This window comes from Lutzomyia longipalpis, chromosome 4, assembly GCF_024334085.1.
Source record: "Lutzomyia longipalpis isolate SR_M1_2022 chromosome 4, ASM2433408v1".
Lineage (NCBI taxonomy): Eukaryota > Metazoa > Arthropoda > Insecta > Diptera > Psychodidae > Lutzomyia > Lutzomyia longipalpis.
Window position 1 is genome coordinate 18,335,856 of NC_074710.1, and position 17,351 is coordinate 18,353,206.

The window sequence follows — 17,351 nt, forward strand, 5'->3', positions numbered from 1 at the left end:
TATCGTGCGTCTCTGACTACCTTGAGGTGTAGCGGTGTGTTTGAGAGTTCCCCAGAAATTGGTGTTCCTGCAAAAATCAACCTCTGGTGCGTTGAAGCATTGATTTTGGCCAAAATTTCTTTTCACTCTCATTGAGGAAAAAAATTTCTCACAGATTGCTCAATGGACGGTTGTGAGGAAGGACAGGGAGGGGGGGATTTTTGGGTGTTGACGGGGGAAGGGGGGGCATTAAGAGCCCCTCGTAAAAATTTGTCAAGCGCGGGGTATCCGGGAGAAAAGGCGGATGAGGTATAAAAGCCCCAAACTATGTACAGGTGGATGTTTAGTTGGAATTTGTAGTGCATTGGTGGCGGTTCCGTTTGTTGCTTGAGCCGTGTGTGTGATGATGATGAAGTGTTTAGTGGTTGTGATGGCTTTACAGCTGGGAGCCCTGATGGGGGGCTCCTGGGCTGATGAATACATCGATATGTGTCCGTGTTTGCCTGTTAATATGTGTCGTGGTGTCTTCCGGGCATCTCCTGAGGATGAAATGTACTTCTCACGTGTCCTCCAGTGCCCCGATGAGATGAATGTGCGTTGTTGCAATTTTTCCGTCACAATTGCAACGGAGGCATCCCCCAAAAGCAGCAGTAGTAGCCCTCAAGACGTCACCACGGAGATGGATACCATTAGTACGGGAGATTTTACAACGGAACTCCTAACAACGGAGGATGTTCGCTTTGACCGGGAAGAAGAAGAAGATCAAACAACCACTGAAACGTCCACAATTGAGAATCGAGCAAATGCCAACGGGGTCCTCGTTATCTATCCAACAGAAATGACCGGGAATGCCACAAAACAAGACTTTCTGCGTTCCTTTGATGGGGATTCCCCCGAAAATGAACTCATCCTCGTCTTCCCACAAGAATCTCCGCGGGAAACACGTGCCACGGCCGCCGATGAGGTGGACCCAAATACAACCCCCCAAGTCCCCAAACAAGTCAAAAAGTATCGCTACAGCAACTCCACGCGGAAACGCTTCATGCCCCTGCTGAAGATCAATGAGACCCAATCGGAGACAGCGGCGCACACCGATGGGAAGCCAATCTTCAAGGTAACCAACAGCGATAATAGGCGCTTCCTGGAGGAGCTCTATCGCAACAGGACACGCTTTGGGGTGCCAGCATCGCAAATAACCACCAGTGCCACCCCAATTGAGGTGCACGATGTCACGCAGGAAGTGCAGAGGAAGACAACGCAGCATCCAACAGCACCACCAAGGAGGAATTTATTCTACGATCCGACAAAAAGGAAGAATTTCCTGCGGAAGAATACGAAGGAAGCCGCAGATGGATCAGCCATTAATCTCGTTCAGAATTCCAGCAATAAGCAAGCTGTAAGTAACAACTAATTTTTCTTTAATTTGTAGCGCATTTTCTAGTGAATGTTAACCTGCTCATGGAGTGAGAATTAAAAATTTAAAATATTAAGATATTCACATTTTGGAGCAAATATTCCGTTTTTTTTGAATTTTTTTTATGAAAATTCTGTAAAATTCAATATTTTTTTTGAAAACTAATACTTAAAGCATTAAAAAAAAATCAGAAACAATCGATTGAGATAATGAAATAGCACGAAAAATGCAAGAAAAAGAACAAAACCTTAAAAATTTTCATGCAAAAATATTCAAAATGTAAAATGATTGAAACGGAGTGAAAAACATTTTGAATGAACGAAACGCAGTTAATTATAGCGCATTTTCTAGTGAATGTTAACCTGCTCATAGAGTGAGCAGCAGGTAAAAAATTAACGGATATTTATATTTTACAACAAATATTCCGTTTTTTTCGATTTTTTTTTATGGAAATTCTAAAATATTCGATTTTTTATGAGAAAAAAATTAATTGAAGGTGTGATTATCTTGAGAAATACTCGAATGATTCACAGAAAAAATATTAAAAATATTCAGCATTTATTGTGGAAAATTCATCGGAGTTGCGGTCAAGAGGAGGATGATTTAAATGTAATATACATTGGTCTTCAAGTGGTTCAGATTTATGCGACAGAAAGCCTTAAAAAATGACTAAATTGAAGCTTAAAGAATACTAAATTCAAGCTAAAAAATGAAATGATTCGGAATTTTGCCCTAAACAGGCTCACACTGTGAGGAGAAAAAGCTTTAAAAAAAAGTATTAAAATCAAACCAAATACGTATTAAATTCAAATACAACTTGTAGTAAATTCTATCCAAATTGTACTAAATTGAAGCATAAAAAAATTTTCGAATTTTTAGCTAGAGATGAAAAAAATGTACTGGTAAGCTGACCAAGCTTACGGGAGCTGTGTTTCTTTCAGTGTACCAATTTTGTGAGAGCAAACTAGAACGCAAATTAATTTAAATACGCGCAGAGTCGGGAAAAGTAGAAAAGTCATACCCTAAGAAATCTTTAGAAGGCTATATCTCGAGAACGGATCCATAGATTTTCATAAATTTTTTTTTGTTTTAAAGGTCTTGAAGTCAGCTATAACATATCGAAAAATGAAAAAAAATTATGTCACCATTTTCGAAAAATTCGAGTTCGAAATTTTCGAAAACTTTGTTTTCGATTTTAGCGCCTCTTGCGGTCATTTCTCGAAGTTGCAATGTTCTAGACATTTCACGAAACCTTTCATTTGCCCTTGAGTTGATCAAGATCGGACTTGTAGAACCCGAGATATGACATGTCAACTTTGGAAGGCTATATCTCGAGAACGGATCCATAGATTTTCTTCATTTTTGGCATGAAGTTAGATAATATGGTCAGCTACAACATATCAAAAAATGAAAAAAATTTATGTCGTCGTTTTCGAGATATTCATCGAAAACTAATCGAAAATTTTGTTTTCGATTTTTGGCCCCCTAGCGGTCACTTTTGAAACTTCGGATGTTCTAGAGAGTTGTAGGGTTTGTTGAGATCTTTCATTTGACCCCGGGTTGATCAAAATCGGTCAAGCCGTTTTCGAGTTATGGTCGATTTTCGATGAAAAATTGTGGCGGCCATATTGACTAAACGGCTTGACCGATTTTCGAAAATGAGGCATCGTTGGAAAGGTCTTGATGGCCCCTACAACATATAAAAATTTCAGATTTTTAGCTATTACAGGGGCTGAGATATAGCGAAAACAAAATTTTGAGGTTATCCAAAATGGCGGACGCGGGGGTGGGGGGTAAAATTTGACATCATAATCGGACGTCTTCCAGTCGACTTTTAAACTTTGCCGTTTACCGCAAGTCTCTATCTATTACCGTTCTCTTGCAATTTAGGGTTGAACCACGGCGGACGGACGGCCGGACGGACGGCCGGACGGCCGGAAAAAAATTTTTTTGGCGCATACGTTTTTTGGAATGTGGGGACTCTAATTCGTGCTCATCCCAAGTTTGAGCCCGATCTGACGACTTTCGATTTTGCTCGGTACACAAAAGCTGTGTCTGAAAGAAACACAGCTAAAAGAAGTAGAAAAGTCATGCCCTAAGAAATCTTTAGAAGGCCATATCTCGAGAACGGATCCATAGATTTTCATAATTTTTTTTTTGTTCGAAAGGTCTTGAAGTCAGCTATAACATATCGAAAAATGAAAAAAATTTATGTCGCCATTTTCGAAAAATTCGAGTTCGAAATTTTCGAAAACTTTGTTTTCGATTTTAGCGCCTCTTGCGGTCATTTTTCGAAGTTGCAATGTTCTAGACATTTGTAGAGTTTCACGAAACCTTTCATTTGCGCTTGAGTTGATCAAGATCGGACTTGTAGAACCCGAGATATGACATGCCAACTTTGTAAGGCTATATCTCGAGAACGGATCCATAGATTTTCTTCATTTTTGGCATGGTGATAGATAATATAGTCAGCTATAACATATCAAAAAATGAAAAAAATTTATGTCGCCGTTTTCGAGATATTCATCGAAAACTCATCGAAAATTTTGTTTTTGATTTTTGGCCCCCTAGCGGTCATTTTTGAAACTTCCGATGTTCTAGAGAGTTGTAGGGTTTGTTGAGATCTTTCATTTGACCCCGGGTTGATCAAAATCGGTCAAGCCGTTTTCGAGTTATGGTCGATTTTCGATGAAAAATTGTGGCGGCCATATTGACTAAACGGCTTGACCGATTTTCGAAAATGAGGTATCGTTGGAAAGGTATTGATGTCCCCTACAACATATCAAAATTTCAGATTTTTAGCTATTATAGGGGCTGAGATATAGGCAAAACAAAATTTTGAGGTTATTCAAAATGGCGGACGGAGGGGTGGGGGGTAAAATTTGACATCATAATCGGATGTCTTCCAGTCGATATTTAAACTTTGCCGTTTACCGCAAGTCTCTATCTATTACCGTTCTCTTGAAATTTAACGTTGTACTACGGACGGCCGGACGGACGGACGGCCGGCCGGAAAAAAATTTTTTTGGCGCATACGTTTTTTGGAATGTGGGGACCCTAATTCGTGCTCATACCAAGTTTGAGCCCGATCTGACGACTTTTGATTTTGCTCGGTACACAAAAGCTGTGTCTGAAAGAAACACAGCTAAAATAATACGTAATAGATTAAAAAATTAGAAACAATCAATTGATATAATGAAATAGAATGGAAAATGCAATAAAAAGCTTAAAATCCACGAAAAACAGCATAAAACCTTATAAATTTTCATGAAAAAAATATTCAAAATACAGTTAGAATGATTGAAATCATTGAAATTAATGAAAAACAATTTTAATGATCGAAACGGAAGGATATTAAAGATAAAATGCCGTAAAGGTACCTACGTTAAAAGCCTTCACTTTATAATTTAGGAGGTAAATAAAATTAAAAAAAAAACAATTCTTAAAAAATTGACAATATTTGTCAAAATATTGGGTAAAAATTGGTCAAATATTCAACAAATAAACACCCCTTTGAATTAACCAATGAACACTCAGCTTGAGTTTCTGAACCAATCAAAGAGAACTTCTAATTCTTCTTCTTATTTCTTTAACTGTCAATGTGAGATTTTATTTGTGATTTAATATAAAATTAATGTTGTTAAATAATTTTAAATAATTCTAACAATTATTTTTAAAAAAAAGTCAAGTTTTTGTGCAGTTGTTTTGAAATTAAAAACATTTTAATTTAATATGATTTTTTTTAGTTTATCTTATGTAAAGATTAAAATAAAAAAGCAAAAAAAAATAAAGATGGCTGCCTGCAGAAAAAACAGATAAAATCTTTTGTACTTCACAAAATTTTATTCACCCCATTAAAATTATTTAGTTTGAAGCAATAATTCTTTAAAAATAATAAGAATAGATTTTATTATTCGATTTATTTCTGCACTGCGAAATTAACACACAAAATTTGCGACCTAGATTAACTTTTATTAATTTAATTTTGCAATTTTTTATTGTTTAAAAAAATATTGATGGAAATATCGAAATATTTTGCTATTTTAAGTTTCTCATTAATTTATTGGGGAATTTAAGGATTTTTCTTGGAGGAAAATTGAGGGAATTCAATAGATTCTAATTTTCTTTTTCAAGAAAAATGTGATCTATACGCCTCTAATATATTGTTGATTAACGCCCTCACGTTGTTGTACCCCGAAAGTCCCCTATTACCTCTTTTTATTTTTCTTAATTTTTATTGATTTTTTTGCAAAAATATTTTGGAAAAAAATTTCTCACTGAATGATTATTTGGGACAGAAATAATACAAATTTTATTGCAAATAAAATTAAATCTATTAAATTCAGCAATAAAATTATTAATTTCCGTCCTCAAACAAAGAAATTTATCAATTTTAATGTTTAATTTTAAGTGATTTTGCAATTAAACTTGACTTTTTTTTTAATTATTATTTTCAATAAGGTCACAACTTTCTCATTCCCTTGATCTTCCATCACACATCTCATGATGGTTTTGATAATAAAATAAATTTAAAAAAGAAAGTCTAATAAAACTGATACATTTTTTGGTACCCAAAAGGTGGACATCAATCATCGTGAGATGATTCAGGAAGTTCTGAGTGAGCTGAAGAAGGAGAGTAGCCAGCTGGCGGTCTCCAAGGATATTGTTATGGATCCCAAAATGGCGGCAAAAATCGGAAAAATCCAAAAGCGTCTCATTGAACGAATTGTCGATACGATTTCCACCAAAATGGAGGGAAGGGATGATTTTGAGGAGATCACAGCCACCACAAAGCGCGAGCAATCGCGTCCCTTCCGTGGCTCCCTGCGCTATGTGGATACACTGAAGAATGGGCGTGTTGCTGCACCACGGGAAAATCTCCCAGCGGAAGGAAGACGTCGCCCGCAGAAGCAGACAAAGGGGGTGAAAGGTGGGAATGAGGTGCTGAAGAAGGAATTCATTGGGGAGACTTCCCTGCCAATTGGCTTCCGTCCATCACCCCTGTGGACGCTACAACGCAGCGAGGATCCCTTCCCGGTGCCTCTGGTGTCGTCCACACCAGCCGTACCGCGTCGGGAGTCCCGGGATATTGTCACACCGACTGAAACATGGAGCTACCGCGGGCATGGCTTTGTGCCCATTCCTCAAATCCCCCGAACAGAACCAATTCAAATCATCGGACCCATTCCAAAGGGATTCACGCATGTCCGGACAACAACTGAAGCCCCCAGCGAGCTGCCCGTTGAGGGGGTACCACCCAACTTTCGACGCTTCACCGGGAAAGTCTTCAGTCGCAAATAACGCGGCGGCATGAAGGACTCTCCATTTAATTTATTTATTAGAAATTGTTGAATTTGTTATTTAAGAATGAAATGTGTATGTAGCATGAATTGATGATTAAAATGGAAAAGGACAGAGAATTTGTTCTTTGTTTTATTTTAACTCTTTCGCGTCCAACAGTGAAACATAAAAACATTGAAACATGCGCTCTTTTATCACAATATTTATTCTATGAATGCTCTTAGGCTGCATTCAGCCCTTCCGATCGGCAAGTCGACCGGTCGATGAGGAATAGACGATTGGCCGATGAGGAAGAGACGATCGGCCGATGAGGAAATGACGATCGGTAAATAGTGCAAATAATATCATTTTTTTGATATTATTTGGCCGAATTTGCCTAAAATTCGCATTTGCTAAGACTTTATAAAGATTAGCAAAGCGTTCTGTAATAGAATTTGCAAAAATAATTGATATTTTAAGAAAAAAAATTCCTGTCAAAAAAGTCAGCCGAACGGAAAGTGCAGCACTTTCCGTTCGGCTGACTTTTTTGACAGGAATTTTTTTTCTTAAAATATCAATTATTTTTGCAAATTCTATTACAGAACGCTTTGCTAATCTTTATAAAGTCTTAGCAAATGCGAATTTTAGGCAAATTCGGCCAAATAATATCAAAAAAATGATATTATTTGCACTATTTACCGATCGTCATTTCCTCATCGGCCAATCGTCTATTCCTCATCGACCGGTCGACTTGCCGATCGGAAGGGCTGAATGCAGCCTTAGAGGACATGTTTCAGGAAAAACGTCTTCTTTGGCTCCTTTTGCGTGAATTTGATGTATTTCTAACTTGGAGAATCTTTTAAATTCATAAAAATTTGGAAAAATTAAATGTTTCATGTTTGGGTCTACGTATATGACCCAAAAAACGCGAAAAGGTTAATAAAAAATGGCGGAGATATTTGGAGAAATCAATGAGGCGCCATTGAAACCGTTGAAACCTCTTTAATTTAGAAGATTGTCTAATATTTTGAGGAAATTCGAGGTTTTTTCAGACTAATTATCAGATTAGGACAATTAATTTCTAACGATTATCTTTCTTTTCTAACGCTGACGTTTCTAATGTTTGTTGTTTCTTTCTTGTTTCAATAATGATTTTAAAGCTAACGCTTGTTTTCTAACGTTTGGCAAATATGTTTTTTGTTAAGTTTTTAACGTCAAACATTTCTTTTTAAACAATTTTCCTTAATTTTTCGTTAGCTTTTCTTTTTAAAGAGTTTATTTTCGTTTTTTTTATATCGAAAAACTTGCTATTTATTTTATCTCTGATTGTTTTCTATTGTAGAGATTTTTCTTTATCCTTTACTCAGAGGCTAATTGACGACTGAAAGGGGTACAGGTGGAAATAAAGAAGTATTTTCATGGCGCAAAGTGAAGTTGACATTTTAATGGACATGTACTTGCGGAGCAAAAACAAACAATTTAATTACTTTCTTGGATGGAAATGTTTATTTTAGAGAGCTAAATGGACTCATTTTTTGCAAGAAAATCTTTAGTTTTCTTCCTTTTCCTGTTGCTTTTGTAAAAAAAATCAAAATGTCTACTTTTTCTATACATTTTTTTATAACTTCCACCGTATAACAGCGTCTGTGAAGGTCAAAAATTTGAATTTTAACGGACGCGTCTATCGTTAACATTCTTCCATCTTGAAAATGAATCTTTTTTGATCAAATAGTGAAATTTTCACACAAAATAATAAATTTTCTTCAACTTTTCATCATAAAAATGAGAGAAAAAATCATTTTAAAGAGTTTCTGCTGCTTGGAGTTTGTTTATGCTCTCTTCTTGTATCTCTGCCTGCACATAATCAATTGATAAGCACGAATGTGAGGGAACAACATTGTGGTGGAGTGTTGTGGTGGTTGTCCCTGTGCTATAAGGTGCGAATGCTCCCCATTCGTGCCATTTATCCATTCTGCGATAGTCTCTCAGTGAAACCACACGCGCTTTTATCCATTTCTTCTGCAAATATTTTCAATTTTTTCTTTCTAATAACATTTTCCGCGTAAAGATGCAATTTGTCGCTTTGGGGCTTCTTATTCTTGCATCTGTGACATGTGGGAGTTACCGTGATTTGCATCCTGGACGTTTTTGGGTTGTTCGTTTGCGTGAAGGTCTAACAGATTGGGATGCTGGACAATTGGCACAAATGAGTGGCTACAGAGTGTACAGGAAGGTGAGTTCTTAGTGGATTGTTTGGAGAGTAGGGGAGGATTGGATTGACCACACGGTGGCCTCATTCACGTAACATTTTCATAGTTAAACTCATAAATCCTCAATAAATATAAATCTTACAGCAAATATGTATTTAAACGGTATTTGTGTGTCGGTTCTGAACTCAATTTTATTGACGGATTATCCCTCGCGCCACCCCCTCATTCCCGCGCAATTCATTCATCATTCCGCTATGCTCAAGCATCGGTGGATGAAGCGCTCCTTCATGACCACCTGTTGCAAATTTAACCGCATAAATATTAAATAAATAATCAATGAGAGTGACGCGAATTGCGCTATCAGTGTCAGTGATTAAAGCACGTCTGTTGTATCCTCCCTCCCTCTCGACAAAAAAAAACATTGCGGAGGTATTTTTTGCACATGGATTGATAATGATTTGGAGATTGATAACAAAAGAGGAGGAACATCTGGATGAGAAATATATTGAGGCCATTGAGGCAAAGCCTCAGAAGAGTATAGAAACATCATAAAAGATCAGGCAAGATAGTTTTTAGGGCATTTTTCAGTTTTGATTCCACAATTTAGGGATAAAAGAAAGACATTTTTAGACTTTTAAAATTACATTGAATTTTGCAAACGTTAGAAAAATAATGTCAGACAATTAATCAAAATGTTAAATGTCAGAGACACATTTCAAACATTTAAAAAGTTAAAAATTTAAAAAAAAAAAACGTCAAAAATAGAAAAGATACGTCAAACGTTAAAAAATAAACGGAAAAATTAGAAAAAAAATGTCAAAAATTATACAAGAACGTCAAACTTTAGAAACGTCAAATTTCATTTGTAACGTCAAATACTTTAGGACAGGAATATCAAAGCAACAGGCAACAGCCATCAATATCTAATTTTAATATTCTTAGAATTTCTTACTAAAAATCAATCCACTTGAAGAGATTTTTGATTACACCTCTAATAGAATCTAAACTCAATTAAATTAAAACTTAAAAATAAAAGTTGTATGAATGAATTTTGCAGATACAGTGGGACCCCAGTACAACGACGGCTTGGTTGAACTATACTCTCGCGCATTGAAAATAATAAGTGTGAAGAGTACTTCCGAGTGGTCGTTGTACTGAGGTCCCACTGTAGGTTGCTTTTTTTTTTTTAAATAAACGGACTAATCCCTGGCATAGTAAGTACTAAAGGAGAGTTTATCTGTGAGTAAAAGAAATCAATATTCGGAATTTAAAAACACGATTCGGAATAATCGGAAATAATCGTTAATATTGTAAGATTTTTTCGGAAATATGCGTTGATTTATCTCAAGAATCATTTCTTTTCTCATAATTGTAGAGCTAAAAGATTTCTTTCTACAATTTTTATTAGAAGGATTTGACACTTGACAGCTCGTTTCTTTTTTTATTTTTATTAAAAAGGAACAAATACTTTTTCAGAACTTCTCTAGGAAACTTTCTAAAGCATTTTTCTTGAAATTATTCTTAGAATTTGGCAAAAGAATCATTTAAAAAAATGAGAACTTTCGAAGTCTTATAACATTCTATATGAAGAAACAGCAAAGAAAATATTTTTGATACAATCGCCCCGCATATAAAAACGAATAGACTTATTTGTAACCATTCTTACATGAATAAATTCAACTAGTTTTGTCATTTTCTGTATAATGTGTTTTAACGTTGATTAATGATTTTTTTACAATTTATTCCACAAGTTAAATTCGTTTAATGCGATTAATAGAAAACATTTTTTTTAGCCTAAAGCTGTAGTTTTATTTTGTTATTTCTATTTGTTTTCTTGATTTTTTTTTGAGGTATGAGGTTAAGAAAAATTCTCTTTTGAGTTTTTATTTACAATCTTTCTTTCAAAATGTCCGAATTATTCGAGGATATTCATAAAAAAAACTCAATATTCATAAAAAAAAACTTTGTTCATAAATAAATCAATTATAATTCGAATTGATCGAATTAATCAAACAATTACTCCGAATATTCACAAATATTCGTTAATAAAAATCACATTTTTCCGCCAGATAATCACCCTTTAAGTTACAACAAAATCCCATAGTAAATAACAAATTAATTAGACATCTTTGCTAACTCTGAATCTGAATGTTTGGTGTAGAACAAGGAGAACCGTTAAATCCATTAAATCATTCCCACATGAGATTTGCATAAATGCAGAGATTTTCTCCCACGCACGCGTTCCCTGATTGACACATTTCACACCCTCCTAACGCGAATGAATGAATCTCCGAATGGGATTTGATTTAAATTGATGATCCTGTGCACAGCGAAGGGCAGCAGAAGGGAGAATTTTTACAATTTCATTTCTTATTTGTTTTACAATGTCCCTCAAGAAGTATGCATTGATGAGGGTCAAGGTGATGAGGAGTTTAATTTTCCCCCAAATAGGTGACTGGCTTCCCGGATATTTTTGTCTTTGAACGCCAAGAGAGGGCTTTTGTGAATCCCAATGGGAAACGTTCGGAGAGTGCTGGAGTGAGGGATCTCCGTGAGATTGGGGAAGTTATGTGGGCAGCACAACCGGAACGACTTAAGCGCGATAAGAGAAGTATTCTCAGGATTTTTGATGCGCCTGACAATGCCCTGGAGGAGGATTATCCACAGCAGTACGACGATGAGCCTCAATGGCCTGAATTTAATGATGAATTGTGGCAACATGAATGGTATTTGGTAAGTAACCAGCATTGAGGCAACTTTGCACCACAGGCTTGGACCTTCTAGTTTGATTGACTTGTTGGTCCAAGCCTACGTGCAGGCTAAATTTGAACAGAAGTGATTTTCCGACGTGTAGAGACAATAATAATTTGCCGGGTTTTTCGTCGATTAAAAGGCGGATTCTCACCCAGAAAAACTTACGATTTCCAAAGCTTTCGGCTCCGTTCGGAGCCTTCTTCAGTGGCTACAGAGAGAAGTAAAGCGTGGGATAATTTTCATTATCTCTGGGCGCGTCACAATTTGGCAATACGAGAAGGCATCTATAAACTAAACTATAAATAAATTCCTTGTCTCTGTAGCCACTGAAGAAGGCTCCGAACGGAGCCGAAAGCTCTGGAAAACGTGAGTTTCTCTGGGTGGGAATCCCCCTTTTAACCGACGAAAAACCCGGAAAATTATTATTGTCTCTACACGTCAGAAAATCACTTCTGTTCAAATTTAGCCTGCACGTAGGCTTGGACCAACAAGTCAATCAAACTAGAAGGTCCGAGCCTATTTCTCATGAAATTTAATACATTTTCGCACGTACAGAAGGACACAAGGAGCCTTCCGGGACTCCCAAAATTGGACCTCAATGTCCTGCCAGTGTACGAACGAGGGATAACGGGGCGTGGGATTCGTGTAGCCGTCCTGGATGACGGTGTGGAGTACACGCATGAAGATCTAGCGGAGAATTATGATCCCGAAATTAGTTGGGATTGCAATCACGACACTCCCGATGCTCGACCGAATTTCCAGGATCACGTCAACAGCCACGGGACACGGTGTGCCGGTGAGATAGCCATGGTGGCGAATAATCGCAAATGCGGCGTTGGCATTGCCTTTGGGGCCAAAGTGGGTGGGATTAAGCTCCTCGGGGGTCATGTGTACGATCTAATTGAGGGCATGGCTTTGGGGTTTGCTCACGACAAAGTGGACATCTATAGTTCCTCATGGGGCCCAACGGATGATGGGAAAACCGTCGAGAGACCCGGTCTCCTGGCACGGGAAGCCATTGCGCGAGGCGTAAGAAAGGGGAGGCAGGGAAAGGGCGCAATCTTTGTGTGGGCAAGTGGCAATGGGGGCAGTCGGAGTGACAATTGCAACTGCGATGGATACGCTGGGAGTATCTACACCGTAACCGTTGGCAGTGCAAGCCAGCATGGAACTAAACCGTGGTACGGTGAGGTATGCTCATCAATCCTCACGGTCACCTACTCCTCAGGGGCGTATGAGGATCAAATGATAACGACAACGGATGTGGGGAACAAGTGCACAGTACGACATACAGGAACTAGTGCTTCTGCCCCATTAGCAGCTGGAATAATTGCCCTGGGACTGGAAGCCAAGTTAGTATGCGCAACCGTTTTAAATAAATATTTCTTGAATATTTTTAACAGTCAAAATTCGCATTTTAAACAGCTACGGGTGTAATGGATAGAGCACTCGGCTCGCATCAAAAACGTCGTCGGTTCGAGTACAGAATAATTTAAAAATTTTTTTTGTTATTTTTCTTTTTTTCTACAAAAAAAAATCAAAGATTGGGTTAGATTCTGATCATTCTGATAAAAATCTTTTCCCTTTTTTCTAAGAACTGAAGTTTGTTCTATAAAAGAAAAGCAAAGAATAAGTTGTTTGAGAAAACAGTCAGAAAGATTTTTGAAAAAATCCTGGAAAATAATTTTCCTTAAAAATTCAATTAAAGATAGAAATAAAATGTTAAAATTTCATAAGATATTTCCCATAATATCAAAAATCTTACAATTGACGAATTTTAAGGAAAAGAAAAGAAAAGTTTTGTATCAGAATCTACCCCATTATTCTTGCAAATTTTTGCATAACTTTTCATTATTGAATTCAATAAACAAGAAAAAAATTTATTCATTTTGAACATTATTCAGTTTGTCCAAACCAATTTAATGCCATCATTAAAAAAATTTGAAAAATCACGTAAAAACCGTTCGGAAAATAACGTCAAATGTTGCAGAATAAAAAAAAATAGAAAAGAATAGAATAGAATCTTTAAAAAATGTTAAACGTCAGAAAAAGATGAACGAAAAATGTTTGAGATTCGTGAAGTTTTTCAAACGTTTAAATAAGATCAAACTGTATTAATACTTTAAAAAATAAAAATAAAATGTACTGGTAAGCTGACCAAGCTTACGAGAGCTGTGTTTCTTTCAGTGTACCAATTTTGTGAGAGCAAACTGGAGCGTAAATTAATTTAAATACGCGCAAAGTCGAGAAAAGTTGAAAAGTCATCCCCCAAGTAATCTTTAAAACGCCATATCTCGGGAACGGCTCCATAGATTTTCGAGTTTGAGCTATCGTTGGAAAGGTCTTAACCTCAACTATAACATATTAATATATGAAGTAAATCGATAATGGCATTTTCGAAATATTCGAGTTCGAAATTTTCGAAAATTTTGATTTTGACTTTAGCGCCTCTCGCGGTCATTTCTCGAACTTGCAATGTTCTAGACATTTGTAGGGTTTCACGAAACCTTTCATTTGCGCTTGAGTTGATCAAAATCGGACTTGTAGAACCCGAGATATGACATGCCAACTTTGGAAGGCTATATCTCGAGAACGGAGACATAAATTTTCTTCATTTTTGGCATGGAGCTAGATAATATAGTCAGCTATAACATATCAAAAAATGAAGCAAATCCATAATGGCGTTTTCGAGATATTCATCGAAAATTTTGTTTTTCATTTTTGGCCCCCTAGCGGTCACTTTTGAAACTTCGAATGTTCTAGAGAGTTGTAGGGTTTGTTGAGAGCTTTCATTTGACCCCGAGTTGATCAAAATCGGTCAAGCCGTTTTCGAGTTATGGTCGATTTTCGATGAAAAATTGTGGCGGCCATATTGACTAAACGGCTTGACCGATTTTTGAAAATGAGGTATCGTTGGAAAGGTCTTGATGGCCCCTACAACATATAAAAATTTCAGATTTTTAGCTATTACAGGGGCTGAGATATAGCGTAAACAAAATTTTGAGGTTATTTAAAATGGCGGACGGGGGGGTGGGGGGTAAAATCTGACGTCATAATCGGACGTCTTCCAGTCGACTTTTAAACTTTGCCGTTTACCGCAAGTCTCTATCTATCACCGTTCTCTCGTAATTTAGCAAAAGGTTCCGGACGGACGGCCGGCCGGCCGGAAAAAATTTTTTGGCGCATACGTTTTTTGGAATGTGGGGACCCTAATTCGTGCTCATCCCAAGTTTGAGCCCGATCTGACGACTTTCGATTTTGCTCGGTACACAAAAGCTGTGTCTGAAAGAAACACAGCTAAAAATAAGAGATAAACGTAAAATTAATTTTTGAAGAATTGTTAGAAACAAGTGTAAAAGTTAGAATAGAAATGGAAAAAAAAACTGTCAAATGTTACAAAAGAAGCGTCAAATGCTTTTACTATTCATTTTGAACGTTTGAAGCTATCAATATATTTAATATTGCTTTTCTAAAGTTTAATGCTTCTTTTTTATATCTAACGTCAGTTTATTATTTATTTATTGCAAGTCTGTATGCGTTTACCGCTTGTCTTTATTCGTTTTATCGCCTTTTGATTGTTTTCTAACGTTTGATGTTTCTTCTTTATATTTATTCCCCTTTTCTAACGTTCCAAAAATCTTATTTTCTTAAATTTTTTGTTGAATTTCTTTAGCAATAATAATATTTTTGAAATTTTTCAAAAGAGTCTGCCCTTCATTAAGTTGTAAACGAGGTGTTCAGACACCCAAAAAACCTTCCCTAACTACGTCCCTGTTCTAACAATTAAAACAAAGTTTATAAATATTTTCCCTTTATTTAAAGAAAAAGGATTTTTTTCACAAAGAAAATTTAAATTTTTCAGCCCCAACATCACCTGGCGCGATGTTCAGCACATAATCGTCAATACAGCCGAATATATTCCACTGCAGGCAAATAAGGGATGGACTGAGAATGCTGCTGGTCTCCTGTACAACATCCGCTTTGGCTTTGGCCTCATGAATGCCGATGCTTTCGTCACAGCAGCCTCCACGTGGATGAATGTTCCCCCTAAAAGCACCGAGATCATCCTCCCGAAGGATTTTGCAGCGCCACGCAATCTCTCCACGAGTATTGGGACCATTTCCGTGACATTTGAAAATGCAACAGGACGCATTCGCTACTTGGAGCATGTGGAAGTTCAAGTGGATTTGGGCTACACTGAACGTGGGGTCCTTGAGATCTTTCTCACATCACCGCGTGGGACGAAGGTACAATTGCTCACGAAGAGGAATCGCGATAAGTCCAAAGAGGGTTTTCGTCCGTGGATTTTTATGTCTGTCGCCACGTGGTCAGAGGATCCGCGTGGAATGTGGGAGGTGCAAATTCTCGACACGGTGAGTATTCAAAGAATTTTTTTGAGGGCAGAAAAGGGTTAAAAATATCGTTAAAAAAATCTTTTTCCGAAAGAGCCCTTTGGGGATTTTCAATTCCGGCTCATTGAATGATTGCAAGCTCATTCTGCATGGAACGGAAGAGATTCCTCCACATCTCAAGGATGGCCCCCGTGTGTACAACATGAACTACGTACGACGCGTGTAAGAGGTCATACAATTCAATGTTTTATAGATAAATTTAATAAATTCTTATTGTATAAATTTTTAATGTTCGTCAGATAAAGAATGATCAGATAAAGATTTTTTGATGTTGTCTTATTTACCTTTCCGGGAATTGTCCGGGATGTTTGGAAGCTTCTCTGCAGGGAAGATTTACCACCTTTTGCCGCCTCCTCGTCCACCACCTCCTCCGCCGCGGCCACCAAAGCCTCCACGACCTCTTCCACCGAAGCCTCCACCACCACCGCGGCCACCAAAGCCGCCGCCACCTCCTCCTCGTCCCCCAAAGCCACCACCACCGCCACGTCCTCCTCTTCCTCCAAAGCCTCCGCCCCCACGGCCACCACGACCTCCTGAAAGAAAAATTCCTACTTTAGCACCCTCCAAACCACTGAATTTGCTTCGAAAACTCACCTCTTCCTCCTCCGGGTTTCCCAATACCCCCACCACGCTTCTGACCAGGTGGAGCAGGTAGAAATCTCGCCAGGGGCAGGAGCTTATTCGGGTCAATGAACAGCGTCTGTTTCCTCTTAAAGTTATCCGCCTTCATGCACTCTGACAGCTTAACTGTGATAAAGTAGTCACGAATATTACCAAAGATCTCATCAACCTTCCCCACTTGCTCCTTATTCTCCAGATAAATGGGAGCATTGAAGTACGGAACATTCTCAATTTGTGCCTTGCAGACGAGATCATTTTCGCACGGATAGTGGAATTCCCCAAAAGGAATTACATGCTCAGGGGGTCCTTGATCGAAATTCCTCGGCCCTCCTCCGCCGCGCCCTCCGCGGAAGCCTCCTCCGCCACCACGACCACCCCCAAAACCTATTTCACGAGAAAACAAAATTCAATACAAAATGCTTCCGGAAAGAGCAAAACAGAAGGTGAAACCTAACCTCTACCACCGCCTCTTCCACGAAAACTCATTATCTCCGGATGTTTTGGGCTGATTCACAGTGGAAATGCTGCACAGATCCTCCAACTTTGTCACTTTAATTACAATTTGATGGTAAATTAATGGGAAATGGGAAAATTCTTCCTGGAAATGAGTGGAAAGTAAACAAGCCGGGAGAATTTTCACGTGGAGTAGATTTGTTATGAAACTCACATGAAACATAGTAT

At 37.7% G+C, this 17,351-nt stretch overlaps 3 protein-coding genes across 3 annotated transcripts; 2 read left to right on the plus strand and 1 right to left on the minus strand.

The window, feature by feature from the left end:
- The first annotated feature begins 103 nt into the window (after positions 1-103).
- Positions 104-6,813, plus strand: LOC129795399 (uncharacterized). The gene is made up of 2 exons (XM_055836638.1): positions 104-1,375; positions 5,972-6,813. Exons 1-2 carry the CDS (start codon positions 383-385, stop codon positions 6,692-6,694), a joined length of 1,716 nt encoding a protein of 571 aa, XP_055692613.1. The 5' UTR covers positions 104-382; the 3' UTR covers positions 6,695-6,813.
- Positions 6,814-8,453: 1,640 nt separating this feature from the next.
- On the plus strand, positions 8,454-16,310 carry LOC129795396 (neuroendocrine convertase 1-like). The gene is made up of 5 exons (XM_055836635.1): positions 8,454-8,906; positions 11,335-11,616; positions 12,193-12,989; positions 15,500-16,010; positions 16,084-16,310. The coding sequence occupies exons 1-5, from the start codon at positions 8,742-8,744 to the stop codon at positions 16,213-16,215; spliced, it is 1,887 nt and encodes a 628-aa protein (XP_055692610.1). The 5' UTR covers positions 8,454-8,741; the 3' UTR covers positions 16,216-16,310.
- On the minus strand, positions 16,228-17,335 carry LOC129795416 (H/ACA ribonucleoprotein complex subunit 1). Its single transcript, XM_055836656.1, has 3 exons — positions 17,126-17,335; positions 16,644-17,054; positions 16,228-16,582 (listed from the first exon to the last, which is right to left on the minus strand). Exons 1-3 carry the CDS (start codon positions 17,154-17,156, stop codon positions 16,383-16,385), a joined length of 642 nt encoding a protein of 213 aa, XP_055692631.1. The 5' UTR covers positions 17,157-17,335; the 3' UTR covers positions 16,228-16,382.
- Between the last annotated feature and the right edge of the window lie 16 nt (positions 17,336-17,351).

What these genes read in the sequence shown, in the direction of transcription:
- LOC129795399 (XM_055836638.1), top strand. Translation starts at nt 383, where the DNA reads ATGATGATGAAGTGTTTAGTGGTTGTGATGGCTTTACAGCTGGGAGCC. An exon ending in ATTCCAGCAATAAGCAAGCT is followed by an intron (nt 1,376 to 5,971) that starts GTAAGTAACAAC and finishes GGTACCCAAAAG; the next exon opens with GTGGACATCAATCATCGTGA.
- LOC129795396 (XM_055836635.1), top strand. Translation starts at nt 8,742, where the DNA reads ATGCAATTTGTCGCTTTGGGGCTTCTTATTCTTGCATCTGTGACATGT. An exon ending in GGCAACATGAATGGTATTTG is followed by an intron (nt 11,617 to 12,192) that starts GTAAGTAACCAG and finishes TCGCACGTACAG; the next exon opens with AAGGACACAAGGAGCCTTCC. An exon ending in GCCCTGGGACTGGAAGCCAA is followed by an intron (nt 12,990 to 15,499) that starts GTTAGTATGCGC and finishes TAAATTTTTCAG; the next exon opens with CCCCAACATCACCTGGCGCG.
- LOC129795416 (XM_055836656.1), bottom strand. Translation starts at nt 17,156, where the DNA reads ATGAGTTTTCGTGGAAGAGGCGGTGGTAGAG. An exon ending in TGGAAGAGGCGGTGGTAGAG is followed by an intron (nt 17,055 to 17,125) that starts GTTAGGTTTCAC and finishes CTCGTGAAATAG; the next exon opens with GTTTTGGGGGTGGTCGTGGT. An exon ending in GAAACCCGGAGGAGGAAGAG is followed by an intron (nt 16,583 to 16,643) that starts GTGAGTTTTCGA and finishes TTTTTCTTTCAG; the next exon opens with GAGGTCGTGGTGGCCGTGGG.